An 18,081-nucleotide genomic window follows, 5' to 3' on the forward strand; every position below is an offset into this window, starting at 1 on the left:
ACCTCCCTTGTCAAGTTAAGTCAAGATAATACATAGCTGATGATTCACTTTAGACAAAGTTACAACTTCATAACATTCTAATAACAATTGTACACTACTTATTTTATTTCCATTTAGCTTAAATAATTTACCTAAACGATTCATATAATCTGTCTATTCTATAACCTATTTTATTGTTATGCATGGCATAACTATGGGAATGTCCCTTTATGCTAATAAAATGATAATGAATATATACTATGTTCCACGGAAAATAAACCTAACCTAGAATCTAGTTTTCTCTTCAACATATGAGTTAAAAGAGAAATGTTCCAGCCATGGTACTGTGATTTTTATTCTTCATAACAGAATATTCCTCTTTATGTATACTATACAGTAGTATACATATTTATCTGTATCTATACTTCTTTCCTAAGCCTACAAGTTTCTCCCATTTCCTTACTCCTCCCGGTAGATCTTTTGGCCTCTCTACCTATCTTTTCAGTTACTGTTTCCACAAGGATAGCCACGAGACCTTGTAGAGCAAGGTTCGCAAAGATCAAAGCCCACAAATTGGAATCGATAAGTGAATGATCCTAGGTAGTAGGTTAGTAGACAGCAACCATCCAGGGAGGTACTACCGTCCTGCCAATTGAGTGTAAAATGAAAGCCTGTAATTGTTTTACATGATGGTAGGATTGCTGGTGTCTTTTGTCTGTTTCATAAACATGCAAGATTTCAGGTACGTTTTGATACTACTTCTTACACTTAGGTCACACTACGCATACATTTACAAGCATTTATATACACACACCCCTCTGGGTTTTCTGCTATTTTCTTTCTAGTTCTTGTTCTTGTTTATTTCCTCTTATCTCCATGGGGAAGTGAAACAGAATTCTTCCTCCGTAAGCCATGCGTGTTGTAAGAGGCAACTAAAATGCCGGGAGCAAGGGGCTAGTAACCCCTAATCCCATATAAATTACTAAATTTAAGAGAAACTTTCGTTTTTCTTTTTGGGCCACCCTACCTTGGTGGGATACGGCCGGTGTGTTGAAAGAAAGAAAGAAAAGAGAAACTTTTGTTTTTCTTTTTGGGCCACCCTGCCTCGGTGGGATACGGCCAGTTTGTTGGAAAAAAAAAATATATTACCTTGCTGGATGAATCTTTTTGTACCCAGCTGGCTACAACTGAATACCATATATTTACTGCCTTAAAGCAAGGATTTTATATTAACATCAATCTTATGTACCCAAAATCATCAAATTACAAGAAAATAAATTGTGTAAATTCAAGAATTATGTGGATTAAAGTAAAGGTTGGATGCGAGAAGTGGGTCATAATAAGCGTGTATGCACCTGGAGAAGAGAGGAATGCAGAGGAGAGAGAGAGATTTTGGGAGATGTTAAGTGAATGTATAGGAGCCTTTGAACCAAGTGAGAGAGTAATTGTGGTAGGGGACCTGAATGCTAAAGTAGGAGAAACTTTTAGAGAGGGTGTGGTAGGTAAGTTTGGGGTGCCAGGTGTAAATGATAATGGGAGCCCTTTGATTGAACTTTGTATAGAAAGGGGTTTAGTTATAGGTAATACATATTTTAAGAAAAAGAGGATAAATAAGTATACACGATATGATGTAGGGCGAAATGACAGTAGTTTGTTGGATTATGTATTGGTAGATAAAAGACTGTTGAGTAGACTTCAGGATGTACATGTTTATAGAGGGGCCACAGATATATCAGATCACTTTCTAGTTGTAGCTACACTGAGAGTAAAAGGTAGATGGGATACAAGGAGAATAGAAGCATCAGGGAAGAGAGAGGTGAAGGTTTATAAACTAAAAGAGGAGGCAGTTAGGGTAAGATATAAACAGCTATTGGAGGATAGATGGGCTAATGAGAGCATAGGCAATGGGGTCGAAGAGGTATGGGGTAGGTTTAAAAATGTAGTGTTAGAGTGTTCAGCAGAAGTTTGTGGTTACAGGAAAGTGGGTGCAGGAGGGAAGAGGAGCGATTGGTGGAATGATGATGTAAAGAGAGTAGTAAGGGAGAAAAAGTTAGCATATGAGAAGTTTTTACAAAGTAGAAGTGATGCAAGGAGGGAAGAGTATATGGAGAAAAAGAGAGAGGTTAAGAGAGTGGTGAAGCAATGTAAAAAGAGAGCAAATGAGAGAGTGGGTGAGATGTTATCAACAAATTTTGTTGAAAATAAGAAAAAGTTTTGGAGTGAGATTAACAAGTTAAGAAAGCCTAGAGAACAAATGGGTTTGTCAGTTAAAAATAGGAGAGGAGAGTTATTAAATGGAGAGTTAGAGGTATTGGGAAGATGGAGGGAATATTTTGAGGAATTGTTAAATGTTGATGAAGATAGGGAAGCTGTGATTTCGTGTATAGGGCAAGGAGGAATAACATCTTGTAGGAGTGAGGAAGAGCCAGTTGTGAGTGTGGGGGAAGTTCGTGAGGCAGTAGGTAAAATGAAAGGGGGTAAGGCAGCCGGGATTGATGGGATAAAGATAGAAATGTTAAAAGCAGGTGGGGATATAGTTTTGGAGTGGTTGGTGCAATTATTTAATAAATGTATGGAAGAGGGTAAGGTACCTAGGGATTGGCAGAGAGCATGCATAGTTCCTTTGTATAAAGGCAAAGGGGATAAAAGAGAGTGCAAAAATTATAGGGGGATAAGTCTGTTGAGTGTACCTGGTAAAGTGTATGGTAGAGTTATAATTGAAAGAATTAAGAGTAAGACGGAGAATAGGATAGCAGATGAACAAGGAGGCTTTAGGAAAGGTAGGGGGTGTGTGGACCAGGTGTTTACAGTGAAACATATAAGTGAACAGTATTTAGATAAGGCTAAAGAGGTCTTTGTGGCATTTATGGATTTGGAAAAGGCGTATGACAGGGTGGATAGGGGGGCAATGTGGCAGATGTTGCAAGTGTATGGTGTAGGAGGTAGGTTACTGAAAGCAGTGAAGAGTTTTTACGAGGACAGTGAGGCTCAAGTTAGAGTATGTAGGAAAGAGGGAAATTTTTTCCCAGTAAAAGTAGGCCTTAGACAAGGATGTGTGATGTCACCGTGGTTGTTTAACATATTTATAGATGGGGTTGTAAGAGAAGTAAATGCGAGGGTCTTGGCAAGAGGCGTGGAGTTAAAAGATAAAGAATCACACACAAAGTGGGAGTTGTCACAGCTGCTCTTTGCTGATGACACTGTGCTCTTGGGAGATTCTGAAGAGAAGCTGCAGAGATTGGTGGATGAATTTGGTAGGGTGTGTAAAAGAAGAAAATTAAAGGTGAATACAGGAAAGAGTAAGGTTATGAGGATAACAAAAAGATTAGGTGATGAAAGATTGAATATCAGATTGGAGGGAGAGAGTATGGAGGAGGTGAACGTATTCAGATATTTGGGAGTGGACGTGTCAGCGGATGGGTCTATGAAGGATGAGGTGAATCATAGAATTGATGAGGGAAAAAGAGTGAGTGGTGCACTTAGGAGTCTGTGGAGACAAAGAACTTTGTCCTTGGAGGCAAAGAGGGGAATGTATGAGAGTATAGTTTTACCAACGCTCTTATATGGGTGTGAAGCGTGGGTGATGAATGTTGCAGCGAGGAGAAGGCTGGAGGCAGTGGAGATGTCATGGCTGAGGGCAATGTGTGGTGTGAATATAATGCAGAGAATTCGTAGTTTGGAAGTTAGGAGGAGGTGCGGGATTACCAAAACTGTTGTCCAGAGGGCTGAGGAAGGGTTGTTGAGGTGGTTCGGACATGTAGAGAGAATGGAGCGAAACAGAATGACTTCAAGAGTGTATCAGTCTGTAGTGGAAGGAAGGCAGGGTAGGGGTCGGCCTAGGAAGGGTTGGAGGGAGGGGGTAAAGGAGGTTTTGTGTGCGAGGGGCTTGGACTTCCAGCAGGCATGCGTGAGCGTGTTTGATAGGAGTGAATGGAGACAAATGGTTTTTAATACTTGACGTGCTGTTGGAGTGTGAGCAAAGTAACATTTATGAAGGGATTCAGGGAAACCGGCAGGCCGGACTTGAGTCCTGGAGATGAGAAGTACAGTGCCTGCACTCTGAAGGAGAGGTGTTAATGTTGCAGTTTAAAAACTGTAGTGTAAAGCACCCTTCTGGCAAGACAGTGATGGAGTGAATGATGGTGAAAGTTTTTCTTTTTCGGGCCACCCTGCCTTGGTGGGAATCGGCCAGTGTGATAATAAAAAAAATAAATAATAAATAATTACATTGTAAGTTGCAAAGAATCCCAGATATCTGAGGCATCCAAACCACACGAGCAGGTTTCCAAGGCCCAGAAAGAGAGAGCAAATATTCCAGGTGTCTAGGTAGCCTTCGTAACTCTGGAAACATATAAAAATTAACACACAATATATCCAGAAAAGGGGTGACATTACAAACAAATTTACAATATGGTTTAATGAGAAATATGTAAGGAGACTGTATGTACCTTCCTCAACAGTGAGAAATTATGTATACTTGTATACTTAATGAGAATGACATGTTTACCTGTCTAATTATGTATACTTGAGACTGACATGTTTACCTGTCTCATTATGTATACTTAGTGAGACTGACATGTTTACCTGTCTCATTATGTATACTTAGTGAGACTGAGTATGAATAGTACTATCAAGAGTTTTTATAAGTGCTGTACTATATTTTAATATTTACTTCTCACAGAGGCCTTGCCAGTGGAATGACTACAGCATAAAGTATACGGGAAGCTACATGTATACATGCTCTTCTAACTTGTCCTATTCCCCTAATGCCCTCATTGTTTTTTTAATGCTACTCTATTCTTCCCTTTCTAGTCACCCTAATTCACAGACTGCACTGTACATCATTCTTATAAATGTTACTAATAAATCTACTGAGGTACGATGACCCAAAAGAGGACACATTTATTATTCCAACACTCCAGCTGTATGCCACCAAGGCAGGGTGACCTAAAAGATAAATGTAAGCTTTTCTTTTAAAATTTACTAATTTACACAGGAGAAGGAGTTACTAGCCCCTTGCTCCCAACATTTTAGTTGCCTCATATGACACTCATGGCTTATGGAGGAAGAATTCTTTCTCGCTTCCCAATTCAAATAATTCTCTGAATTGTAACATTTCCACCCCACCATTAGAGTGTATATACTGTGCTTCTCACCTCCAGGGCTCCAATTTCCCTGTTACCTTGCTCTCACTCCAACACCACATCAATCTACAAAAAACACCTGGCACCATTCACCACAATCTAACATGCTTTCATTTACCTGCTGGATGCTCAAACTCTTACCAATTAAAGTCTTTAACCTCTCCCTACCTTTCCTGGGTAACCCCTACCCCCACCTTCTTCCTTCCACTCCTGACTGACTGACTGACTGACTGACTGACTGACTGACTGAGACTGACTGACTGACTGTGACTGATTGAGACTGACTGACTGAGACTGACTGACTGAGACTGACTGACTGAGACTGACTGACTGAGACTGACTGACTGAGACTGACTGACTGAGACTGACTGACTGAGACTGACTGACTGAGACTGACTGACTGAGACTGACTGACTAAGACTGACTGACTGAGACTGACTGACTGAGACTGACTGACTGACTAACTGAGACTGACTGACTGAGACTGACTGACTGAGACTGACTGACTGACTTACACTTACACTTACACTTACACACACACACACACACACATACAGAGGAGCTGTGACTCGACCCCTCCAACCACAACTAGGTGTGTACATCATCATATCATAAAAGGCAACTAAAATGCCAGGAGCAAGGGGTTAGTAACTCCTTCTCCTGTATAAATTATTAAATGTAAAAAATTAAACGCTTTCGACTTTTTTTTTCAGGTCACCTTGTCTCAGTGGGAAATGGCTGACGTGTTATAAAAAAAAATATGTTCTAAGACAACACTAGTAACTAAAAAAACAATAAAAAACACTGAACACATCATAATTTAGGCATGTCCAGAGTGCTGTACAATACACTTTCAACATGCAAGACAAACTGATAATAAATAATGCTAGACATAACAATAATTTAGACTTACCAACTGGGCGCTGCTTTTCACAAATTCAGGATGGTTTGTGCGTAACAACTACACTCGCCCATGCAAAGAGGAGCAAACCATTAGAAGCAAAATGTGGTACAATAAGCAAAGTTGAGTGATCAATTAGAGAGATGTACTAGTGGATAATTAAAAGAAGTAGTTAGGTGCACTCCCAATACAAGCAAATGAATGGCCAGTTCCAAGTTACTAGATACAACAACTACTGCATCACATTTCTAAAAATAACTATAATAAGGTTAATAGACAGATGCATGAATTTAATTAATTTCAAATATTTATTAAAAGTGATAAACTAGCATGGCAAAAACATTCAGTAAAAATACAGGGAAAGCAAAACAAAAAGCTGAGATGGAGTGAGAGTAAAAACTAAAAGATTTATGCAAGACAAATATTAAGTACATTACATATACAATAAAGTAGCACACACAAAACTGATTTAACACTATAAAATAGGCACAAATTATCTTGGGGACTGATGATATACATGATCCAATATGGAGACCATCTACACAGGTAGTACGGTAACAGAAGCTATATTCCACTCAAACGCTCACACATGCATAAGCAGACACACCCTCTGCAGTATCCTTTCTTAAGCAACACAGCATTGAGATATAACTTACTGCAGCAACTGTTTCTAATATTAAGTATAATACGAGGTTTTAGCAAGAATTACACCAAGCACCTACCCGCTCCTCCTCTTCAAGGAAAAGCTGAAGGAGATAAAATACCTTGATTGACAAACTTTTCATAAATTCATGATACTGTTAAGTGTTGAAAGTACCAGGTAATAAAAAAAATTGAATTCTTTCCCCTTTAACCCTTAAACTGTCCAAACGTAAAGCTATGTTTACGCGCGTAGTGCTCCGACCTCAATTTTCTCCATTTGAAAGCATATAAAAAAACAATGTAGATCTACATTCGGAGCGTTACGTGAGTGAACGTAGATCTACGTTTGGACAGTTTAAGGGTTAATATAAAATGCATGCAAGAAGCTGCTAAAAGCTTAGAAGCAGCACCAGGGGCTAGAGCTCATCTCTTTCCCCATAAACTTGCATAGGCTTCTACATGATTACAACCCCACTTATGTACAATATATATATTTTGAGGAATTGTTAAATGTTGATGAAGATAGGGAAGCTGTGATTTCGTGTATAGGGCAAGGAGGAATAACATCTTGTAGGAGTGAGGAAGAGCCAGTTGTGAGTGTGGGGGAAGTTCGTGAGGCAGTAGGTAAAATGAAAGGGGGTAAGGCAGCCGGGATTGATGGGATAAAGATAGAAATGTTAAAAGCAGGTGGGGATATAGTTTTGGAGTGGTTGGTGCAATTATTTAATAAATGTATGGAAGAGGGTAAGGTACCTAGGGATTGGCAGAGAGCATGCATAGTTCCTTTGTATAAAGGCAAAGGGGATAAAAGAGAGTGCAAAAATTATAGGGGGATAAGTCTGTTGAGTGTACCTGGTAAAGTGTATGGTAGAGTTATAATTGAAAGAATTAAGAGTAAGACGGAGAATAGGATAGCAGATGAACAAGGAGGCTTTAGGAAAGGTAGGGGGTGTGTGGACCAGGTGTTTACAGTGAAACATATAAGTGAACAGTATTTAGATAAGGCTAAAGAGGTCTTTGTGGCATTTATGGATTTGGAAAAGGCGTATGACAGGGTGGATAGGGGGGCAATGTGGCAGATGTTGCAAGTGTATGGTGTAGGAGGTAGGTTACTGAAAGCAGTGAAGAGTTTTTACGAGGATAGTGAGGCTCAAGTTAGAGTATGTAGGAAAGAGGGAAATTTTTTCCCAGTAAAAGTAGGCCTTAGACAAGGATGTGTGATGTCACCGTGGTTGTTTAATATATTTATAGATGGGGTTGTAAGAGAAGTAAATGCGAGGGTCTTGGCAAGAGGCGTGGAGTTAAAAGATAAAGAATCACACACAAAGTGGGAGTTGTCACAGCTGCTCTTTGCTGATGACACTGTGCTCTTGGGAGATTCTGAAGAGAAGTTGCAGAGATTGGTGGATGAATTTGGTAGGGTGTGCAAAAGAAGAAAATTAAAGGTGAATACAGGAAAGAGTAAGGTTATGAGGATAACAAAAAGATTAGGTGATGAAAGATTGAATATCAGATTGGAGGGAGAGAGTATGGAGGAGGTGAACGTATTCAGATATTTGGGAGTGGACGTGTCAGCGGATGGGTCTATGAAAGATGAGGTGAATCATAGAATTGATGAGGGAAAAAGAGTGAGTGGTGCACTTAGGAGTCTGTGGAGACAAAGAACTTTGTCCTTGGAGGCAAAGAGGGGAATGTATGAGAGTATAGTTTTACCAACGCTCTTATATGGGTGTGAAGCGTGGGTGATGAATGTTGCAGCGAGGAGAAGGCTGGAGGCAGTGGAGATGTCATGTCTGAGGGCAATGTGTGGTGTGAATATAATGCAGAGAATTCGTAGTTTGGAAGTTAGGAGGAGGTGCGGGATTACCAAAACTGTTGTCCAGAGGGCTGAGGAAGGGTTGTTGAGGTGGTTCGGACATGTAGAGAGAATGGAGCGAAACAGAATGACTTCAAGAGTGTATCAGTCTGTAGTGGAAGGAAGGCGGGGTAGGGGTCGGCCTAGGAAGGGTTGGAGGGAGGGGGTAAAGGAGGTTTTGTGTGCGAGGGGCTTGGACTTCCAGCAGGCATGCGTGAGCGTGTTTGATAGGAGTGAATGGAGACAAATGGTTTTTAATACTTGACGTGCTGTTGGAGTGTGAGCAAAGTAACATTTATGAAGGGATTCAGGGAAACCGGCAGGCCGGACTTGAGTCCTGGAGATGGGAAGTACAGTGCCTGCACTCTGAAGGAGGGGTGTTAATGTTGCAGTTTAAAAACTGTAGTGTAAAGCACCCTTCTGGCAAGACAGTGATGGAGTGAATGATGGTGAAAGTTTTTCTTTTTCGGGCCACCCTGCCTTGGTGGGAATCGGCCGGTGTGATAATAAAATAAAAATAAAGCTATGGCAGGAAAAGAGGGACTATAAATATATTAATTCAAGGATTATGTGGAGTAAAATAAAGATTGGATGTGAAAAGTGGGTTATAGTAAGCGTGTATGCACCTGGAGAAGAAAGAAGTGTAGAGGAGAGAGAGAGACTTTGGGAAATGTTGAGTGAATGTGTGGGGAGTTTTGAATCAAGTGTGAGAGTAATGGTGGTTGGGGATTTCAATGCTAAAGTGGGTAAAAATGTTATGGAGGGAGTAGTAGGTAAATTTGGGGTGCCAGGGGTAAATGTAAATGGGGAGCCTTTAATTGAGCTATGTGTAGAACGAGATTTGGTAATAAGTAATACATATTTTAAGAAAAAGAGGATAAATAAATATACAAGGTATGATGTAGCACGTAATGAAAGTAGTTTGTTAGATTATGTATTGGTGGATAAAAGGTTGATGGGTAGGCTCCAGGATGTACATGTTTATAGAGGGGCAACTGATATATCGGATCATTATTTAGTTGTAGCTACAGTTAGAGTAAGAGGTAGATGGGAAAAGAGGAAGGTGGCAACAACAAGTAAGAGGGAGGTGAAAGTGTATGAACTAAGGGAGGAGGAAGTTCGGGGGAGATATAAGCGACTGTTGGCAGAAAGGTGGGCTAGTGCAATGATGAGTAGTGGGGGGGTTGAAGAGGGTTGGAATAGTTTTAAAAATGCAGTATTAGAATGTGGGGTGGAAGTTTGTGGTTATAGGAGGGTGGGGGCAGGTGGAAAGAGGAGTGATTGGTGGAATGATGAAGTAAAGGGTGTGATAAAAGAGAAAAAGGTAGCTTATGAGAGGTTTTTACAAAGCAGAAGTGTTATAAGAAAAGCAGAGTATATGGACAGTAAAAGAAAGGTGAAGAGAGTGGTGAGAGAGTGCAAAAGGAGAGCAGATGATAGAGTGGGAGAGGCACTGTCAAGAAATTTTAATGAAAATAAGAAAAAATTTTGGAGTGAGTTAAACAAGTTAAGAAAGCCTAGGGAAAGTACGGATTTGTCAGTTAAAAACAGAGTAGGGGGAGTTAGTAGATGGGGAGAGGGAGGTATTAGGTAGATGACGAGAATATTTTGAGGAACTTTTAAATGTTGAGGAAGAAAGGGAGGTGGTAATTTCATGCACTGGTCAGGGAGGTATACCATCTTTTAGGAGTGAAGAAGAGCAGAATGTAAGTGTGGGGGAGGTACGTGAGGCATTACGTAGAATGAAAGGGGGTAAAGCAGCTGGAACTGATGGGATCATGACAGAAATGTTAAAAGCAGGGGGGAATATAGTGTTGGAGTGGTTGGTACTTTTGTTTAATAAATGTATGAAAGAGGGGAAGGTACCTAGGGATTGGCGGAGAGCATGTATAGTCCCTTTATATAAAGGGAAAGGGGACAAAATAGATTGTAAAAATTATAGAGGAATAAGTTTGAGTATACCAGGAAAAGTGTATGGTAGGGTTACAATTGAAAGAATTAGAGGTAAGACAGAATGTAGGATTGCGGATGAGCAAGGAGGTTTCAGAGTGGGTAGGGGATGTGTAGATCAAGTGTTTACATTGAAGCATATATGTGAACAGTATATAGATAAAGGTAGGGAAGTTTTCATTGCATTTATGGATTTAGAAAAGGCATATGATAGAGTGGATAGGGGAGCAATGTGGCAGATGTTGCAAGTATATGGAATAGGTAGTAAGTTACTAAATGCTGTAAAAAGTTTTTATGAGGATAGTGAGGCTCAGGTTAGGGTGTGTAGAAGAGAGGGAGACTACTTCCTGGTAAAAGTAGGTCTTAGACAGGGATGTGTAATGTCACCATGGTTGTTTATTATATTTATAGATGGGGTTGTAAAAGAAGTAAATGCTAGGGTGTTCGGGAGAGGGGTGGGATTAAATTATGGGGAATCAAATTCAAAATGGGAATTAACACAGTTACTTTTTGCTGATGATACTGTGCTTATGGGAGATTCTAAAGAAAAATTGCAAAGGTTAGTGGATGAGTTTGGGAATGTGTGTAAAGGTAGAAAGTTGAAAGTGAACATAGAAAAGAGTAAGGTGATGAGGGTATCAAATGATTTAGATAAAGAAAAATTGGATATCAAATTGGGGAGGAGGAGTATGGAAGAAGTTAATGTTTTCAGATACTTGGGAGTTGACGTGTTGGCGGATGAATTTATGAAGGATGAGGTTAATCATAGAATTGATGAGGGAAAAAAGGCGAGTGGTGCATTGAGGTATATGTGGAGTCAAAAAACGTTATCTATGGAGGCAAAGAAGGGAATGTATGAAAGTATAGTAGTACCAACACTCTTATATGGGTGTGAAGCTTGGGTGGTAAATGCAGCAGCGAGGAGACGGTTGGAGGCAGTGGAGATGTCCTGTCTAAGGGCAATGTGTGGTGTAAACATTATGCAGAAAATTCGGAGTGTGGAAATTAGGAAAAGGTGTGGAGTTAATAAAAGTATTAGTCAGAGGGCAGAAGAGGGGTTGTTGAGGTGGTTTGGTCATTTAGAGAGAATGGATCAAAGTAGAATGACATGGAAAGTATATAAATCTATAGGGGAAGGAAGGCGAGGCAGGGGTCGTCCTCGAAAGGGTTGGAGAGAGGGGGTAAAGGAGGTTTTGTGGGCAAGGGGCTTGGACTTCCAGCAAGCGTGCGTGAGCGTGTTAGATAGGAGTGAATGGAGACGAATGGTACTTGGGACCTGACGATCTGTTGGAGTGTGAGCAGGGTAATATTTAGTGAAGGGATTCAGGGAAACCGGTTATTTTCATATAGTCGGACTTGAGTCCTGGAAATGGGAAGTACAATGCCTGCACTTTAAAGGAGGGGTTTGGGATATTGGCAGTTTGGAGGGATATGTTGTGTATCTTTATACGTATATGCTTCTAAACTGTTGTATTCTGAGCACCTCTGCAAAAACAGTGATTATGTGTGAGTGTGGTGAAAGTGTTGAATGATGATGAAAGCATTTTCTTTTTGGGGATTTTCTTTCTTTTTTGGGTAACCCTGCCTCTGTGGGAGACGGCCAACTTGTTGAAAAAAAAAAAATATATATATATATATATTTTTTTCAATTACTGGAAAGTTACATCATCATCAGTATCAGGCTTCCATCAAACTCATTAAGCAGTGAAGTCAAGCATAGAACACACTTTTATAACTCGCATATATATCACATATTAGTATCATTCACATAACAAGATTTTTAAATGCAATTTAGCCATTTTAAGGAAAATATAAATACTGAAAGCTATTCACTGTAAACCATTGGAATTGATATAGTAAAAAAAATGAAGCGAGAAATTAGGATAAAAATAATCACAGAACAAGACAAAACAGATGACAATAACACCTACCTTGGTCTCGAGGCCGATCTTGAGGAAGGAGCCAATGATGATTAAGATGTCATTGATACAAATAAGGACATACCACAAATTAACAAATTCCAATTTCTCCTCAAAGCTGAGTTCTCTGTTGTAGTGCCGATGGAAAAATTGTATTGTGGACTGAAAGAAAACAATTAAATATAAATACATATACATAATAAGTCATGAATAATTTGTCTCAACATAAAATAAGAATTCTCCATGGGGAAGTGGAACAGAATTCTTCCTCCGAAAGCCATTCGTGTCGTAAGAGGCAACTAAAATGCCAGGAGCAAGGGGCTAGTAACCCCTTATCCTGTATACATTACTAAAGTTGAAAAGAAAAATTTTTGTTTTTCTTTTCGGGCCACCCTGCTTCAGTGGGATATGGTCGGTTTGTTGAAAAAAAAAATAAATAAAATAAGATTATTATTGTATTCTGAAGATTGTTTTTAACACACTGGCTGTCTCCCACCAAGGCAGGTGACCTGAAAAAGAAACACTTTCACCATCATTCACACTATCACACTCTTGCCACAGGCAAGCAGATACCACAGTTCAGATGTCCCTCCAAATAGCAAATATTCCAAACCCCTCCTTTAGAATATAGGCACTGAACTTCCCACCTCCAGGACTCAAGTCCAGCTACCCATTTTCCTGAATGCCTTTAAGATAATCACATAAAAGCACCTTCATTTAAAGCTTGTAGATTAAAGGCTGAGAAAAAAATAGAAAGAATGAACCCAATGCCCCTTTTCACAGTCCTGTATAAAAAATAAAAATGAATATTTATAGACATGCCTACAATATCCATCTCTCAGTAGCCACTAGAAACATTAAGTACTGTAGTGTTACTGTCTAAGCTTCCCAAACCTCTCAGGCATTATGAGGGATATTATTTTAATCATAAGAAAGCACTAAACCTCTTGGGATCATACAGTGCTTAGGAAGGGCAAGGAACAAAAGCTCCAATTCACTATAAAGAAAAATAGTTAGTGCAATCAATTAGAAATGTAACATTGAGAGTGAAAATTTAAATAGTTAAAACAAGAAGGTAAAAATAATGTTAGAAAATGGTAATCCTTCATAAGAAATGTGAATACAAAAAGGTAAGGAGGAAAATACAGAGTTCAAAGACACGAGCCACTGGCAGGAGCACTGCACCTGCAGGTTATTACTCACTTTCTTGAGGAGCTGCGCTCGATAGATGGCCCTGATACACATAGTCAGCGAGGTGACGCAGATGGCAATGGTAACAACATTGATAACTGTCCTCCACACCTTCAGGAGAATATAAATGCTGTTTCACCCATAATGGAAAAGTTTGTGTTGGCAGCCTATCTAAACATGACTTACTGAACATTTAGCAATATAATACAGTAAACAAATTCCATTTATAGTACAGCATAATGTTTTTAAATATTTCCTATTTATGATGCAAAACTTTTAACAAAATACTGCATAAAGCATTCATTATCCAGGTATATACTGTACTTATTAAGAGTCTTGAACATTAGCTTTCATCCAGATAGAGGTTAATACTTTCTAACCTGTTTTTTTATTTATTTATTTATTTATTTATTTATTAATTTGAACATGATACAGAGAAGTACAAAAGAATACAGTTAAATGCAGCATATATGAATAAACATATGAATAAACATATATGAATAAACAGAATGAAGAGAAGACATTGACAGGCTGTGTAGAGTACTGTAAGAGGCCAAGAAATTACCAAAGACACTGTTATATGGTGGTATAAGCAAGTAAAAGGAAGAGCGAAAAGAGAAGAGGAATAGTATTCAGTGAAGTAGAACGAAATAAAACAAAGCACTGAAAACCGAGGAGCTTGCACATCATCCAAAACAAACTTACTTTCAGCAAATGAAAAAAAATGATTAACTTACTGATACTGCATCTGAGTTTGAGGTTACGTGTACGGAGCCGTCACAGTTCAATAATCGTGCGCCCACTTGCAATTCCACCACCATTTGTCCATCACGTTCATAATTATTAAAGGTCATCTAGAAAGTGAGAAATTATTTTTGATGCTTTTTAATAAATAAAAAGAGGCCACTCGAGCTAAACCAGTGATGTGTTGTAAGTATGGTGGAAGGATTTCAACCATGGTAGGAGACGGCCGACTTGTTGAAAAAAAAAAAATGCAGTATAATGTGATCCTTTATTGACAACGTTTTGCCAACACAGTGGGCTTTTTCAAGTCACAAACAGATCTGTTTATGAAATGAAAAAGCCCACTGTGTGGGCAAAACGTTGTCAAGAAAGGATCACATTATATATATGCATATGTGTTTATATTTCCATTGTGTCGGTATTTTATACCATTTATTTCGACCATGGTAATAACTGGGAGAAGAGAGAGAGATTGAACATATCAAATGTGGCCACCAGACATTCATACTATCCACTAAGTAAGCTGAGTCTGAATGAATAAAAACTTTTTTTTCAGTCTAAACTAACAGTAAGTTCCAGCAAGACTGTGGTATAGTATTATCATCACAATGCCTAAGCAATATTTATATTTTATTTGTACTTTTTTTTTAACACGTCAGCCATTTCCCACCAAGGCAAGGTGACCCAAAAAGAAAGGAAAAACTTTCATCATCATTCAACACTTTCACCATCACTCATACATAATCAGTCTTTGCAGAAGTGCTCGGATATGACAGTTCAGATGTCCCTTGAAACTGCCAATATCACAAACCTTCCTTTAAAGTGCAGGCATTGTACTTCCCATTTCCAGGACTCAAGTCCAACTAACTGGTTTCCCTGACTCCCTTCACAAAGTATTACCCTGCTCACACTCCAACTGCTTGTCAGGTCTCAAAAACCATTTGTCTCCACTGACTCCTACCTAACACGCTCATGCATGCCTGCTGGAAGTCCAAGCCCCTCACCCACAAAACAACCTTCACTCCCTCCCTCCAACCTTTTCGGGGATGATCCCTAAGCCACCTTCCTTCGCCTACAGATTTATGCGCTCTCCAAGTCATTCTGCTTTGTTCCATTCTCTCTAAATAACCAAACCACCTCAACAACCCCTCTTCAGCCCTCTGACTAATATTTTTAGCAACTCCACACCTCCTAATTTCCACACCACGAATTCTCTGCATAATATTTACACCACACATTGCCCTTAGACAGAACATCTCCACTGCCTTCAGTAACAATTAGAATTATCAGAACATATTACCCTCAAAAGTAACAAGGGGCTAGTAACCCCTTCTCCTGCATATATTACTAAATTTAAAAGGAGAAACATATGTTTTTCCTTTTAGGCCACCCCGCCTCAGTGGGTTATGGCCAGATTGTTGAAAGATGATGATTACCCACAAAATAATATTCTATATATAGACAGGGATGTGTAATGTCACCATGGTTGTTTAATATATTTATAGATGGGGTTGTAAAGGAAGTAAATGCTAGGGTGTTCGGGAGAGAGGTGGGATTAAATTATGGGGAATCAAATACAAAATGGGAATTGACACAGTTACTTTTTGCTGATGATACTGTGCTTATGGGAGATTCTAAAGAAAAATTGCAAAGGTTAATGGATGAGTTTGGGAATGTGGGTAAAGGTAGAAAGTTGAAAGTGAACATAGAAAAGAGTAAGGTGATGAGGGTATCAAATGATTTAGATAAAGAAAAATTGGATATCAAATTGGGGAGGAGGAGTATGGAAGAAGTGAATGTTTTCAGATACTTGGGAGTTGACGTGTCGGCGGACGGATTTATGAAGGATGAGGTTAATCATAGAATTGATGAGGGAAAAAAGGTGAGTGGTGCGTTGAGGTATATGTGGAGTCAAAAAACGTTATCTATGGAGGCAAAGAAGGGAATGTATGAAAGTATAGTAGTACCAACACTCTTATATGGGTGTGAAGTTTGGGTGGTAAATGCAGCAGCGAGGAGACGGTTGGATGCAGTGGAGATGTCCTGTTTAAGGGCAATGTGTGGTGTAAATATTATGCAGAAAATTCAGAGTGTGGAAATTAGGAAAAGGTGTGGAGTTAATAAAAGTATTAGTCAGAGGGCAGAAGAGGGGTTGTTGAGGTGGTTTGGTCATTTAGAGAGAATGGATCAAAGTAGAATGACATGGAAAGCATATAAATCTATAGGGGAAGGAAGGCGGGGTAGGGGTCGTCCTCGAAAGGGTTGGAGAGAGGGGGTAAAGGAGGTTTTGTGGGCAAGGGGCTTGGACTTCCAGCAAGCGTGCGTGAGCGTGTTAGATAGGAGTGAATGGAGACGAATGGTACTTGGGACCTGACGATCTGTTGGAGTGTGAGCAGGGTAATATTTAGTGAAGGGATTCAGGGAAACCGGTTATTTTCATATAGTCGGACTTGAGTCCTGGAAATGGGAAGTACAATGCCTGCACTTTAAAGGAGTGGTTTGGGATATTGGCAGTTTGGAGGGATATGTTGTGTATCTTTATATGTGTATGCTTCTAAACTGTTGTATTCTGAGCACCTCTGCAAAAACAGTGATAATGTGCGAGTGTGGTGAAAGTGTTGAATGATGATGAAAGTATTTTCTTTTTGGGGATTTTCTTTCTTTTTTGGGTCACCCTGCCTCGGTGGGAGACGGCCGACTTGTTAAAAAAAAAAAAACAATAGACCATGGAATGGGTGTAGTTTAAACCCAAGACGAGTGAGTTGCAAAACTCTATGACAGCGCAAAAGCCACTGGGCCAGCTGGCTACAATAAGAGTAATTCAACTAGTTTTTTTTTTTTATTAACACATCAGCCATTTTCCACCAAGGCAGGGTGGCCCGAAAAAGAAAAACTTTCATCATCGTTCACTCCATCGCTGTCTTGCCAGAGACATGCTTACACTACAGTTATAAAACTGCAACATTAACACCCCTCCTTCAGAGTGCAGACACTGTACTTCCTATCTCCAGGAATCAAGTCTGGCCTACCAGTTTCCCTGAATCCCTTCATAAATGTTACCATGTTCACACTCCAACAGCACGTCAAGTCCTAAAAACCATTTGTCTCCATTCCCTCCTATCTAATACACTCACACACACACTTGCTGGAAGTCCAAGCCCCTCTCATACAAAATCTCCTTTACCCCCTCTCCCTCCAACCTTTCCTTGGCCAACCCCTACCCCGCCTTCCCTCCACTACATATTTATACACTCTCGAAGTCATTCTATTTCACTCCATCCTCTCTACATGTCCAAATCATCTCAATAACCTCTCCTCAGCCCTCTGGATAATAGTTTTGGTAATCCCATACCTCCTCCTAATCTTCAAACTACGGATTCTCTGCATTATATTCACAACACACATTGCCCTCAGACATGACATCTCCACTGCCTCCAGCCTTCTCCTTGTTGCAACATTCACAACCCATGCCTCACACCCATACAAGAGCGTTGGTATAACTATACTCTCATACATTCCCCTCTTTGCTTTCATGGATAAAGTTCTTTGTCGCCACAAACTCCTCAGTACGCCACTCACCTTTTTCCCCTCGTCAATTCTATGATTTACCTCATCTTTCATAGACCCATCCGCTGACATGTTTACTCCCAAATATCTGAATACATTCACCTCCTCCATACTCTCTCCCTCCAATCTGATATCCAATCTTCTGTTACCTAATTTTTTTGTTATCCTCATCACCTTACTCTTTCCTAT

General features: G+C 39.7%; 1 protein-coding gene across 7 annotated transcripts in view; it reads right to left on the minus strand.

Annotated features, from left to right (window-relative positions):
* LOC128704008 (mucolipin-3) overlaps positions 1–18,081 on the minus strand; it is a 44,943-nt gene that overhangs the window by 11,730 nt on the left and 15,132 nt on the right. For 4 of the 7 annotated variants that reach the window (XM_070099225.1, XM_070099224.1, XM_070099222.1 and 1 more), the window contains exons 7-11: positions 14,319–14,435; positions 13,594–13,692; positions 12,403–12,552; positions 6,037–6,084; positions 4,207–4,320 (exon numbers count right to left, since the gene is read on the minus strand). In XM_070099225.1, the coding sequence (XP_069955326.1) occupies positions 4,207–4,320; positions 6,037–6,084; positions 12,403–12,552; positions 13,594–13,692; positions 14,319–14,435 (528 nt within the window). Of the gene's footprint in view, positions 1–4,206; positions 4,321–6,036; positions 6,085–6,746; positions 6,771–12,402; positions 12,553–13,593; positions 13,693–14,318; positions 14,436–18,081 lie in introns of all 7 variants that reach the window. The other 3 variants (XM_053798904.2, XM_053798907.2, XM_070099223.1) reach the window with 2 other exon arrangements.

This window comes from Cherax quadricarinatus, chromosome 66, assembly GCF_038502225.1.
Source record: "Cherax quadricarinatus isolate ZL_2023a chromosome 66, ASM3850222v1, whole genome shotgun sequence".
Classification (NCBI taxonomy): Eukaryota; Metazoa; Arthropoda; class Malacostraca; order Decapoda; family Parastacidae; genus Cherax; species Cherax quadricarinatus.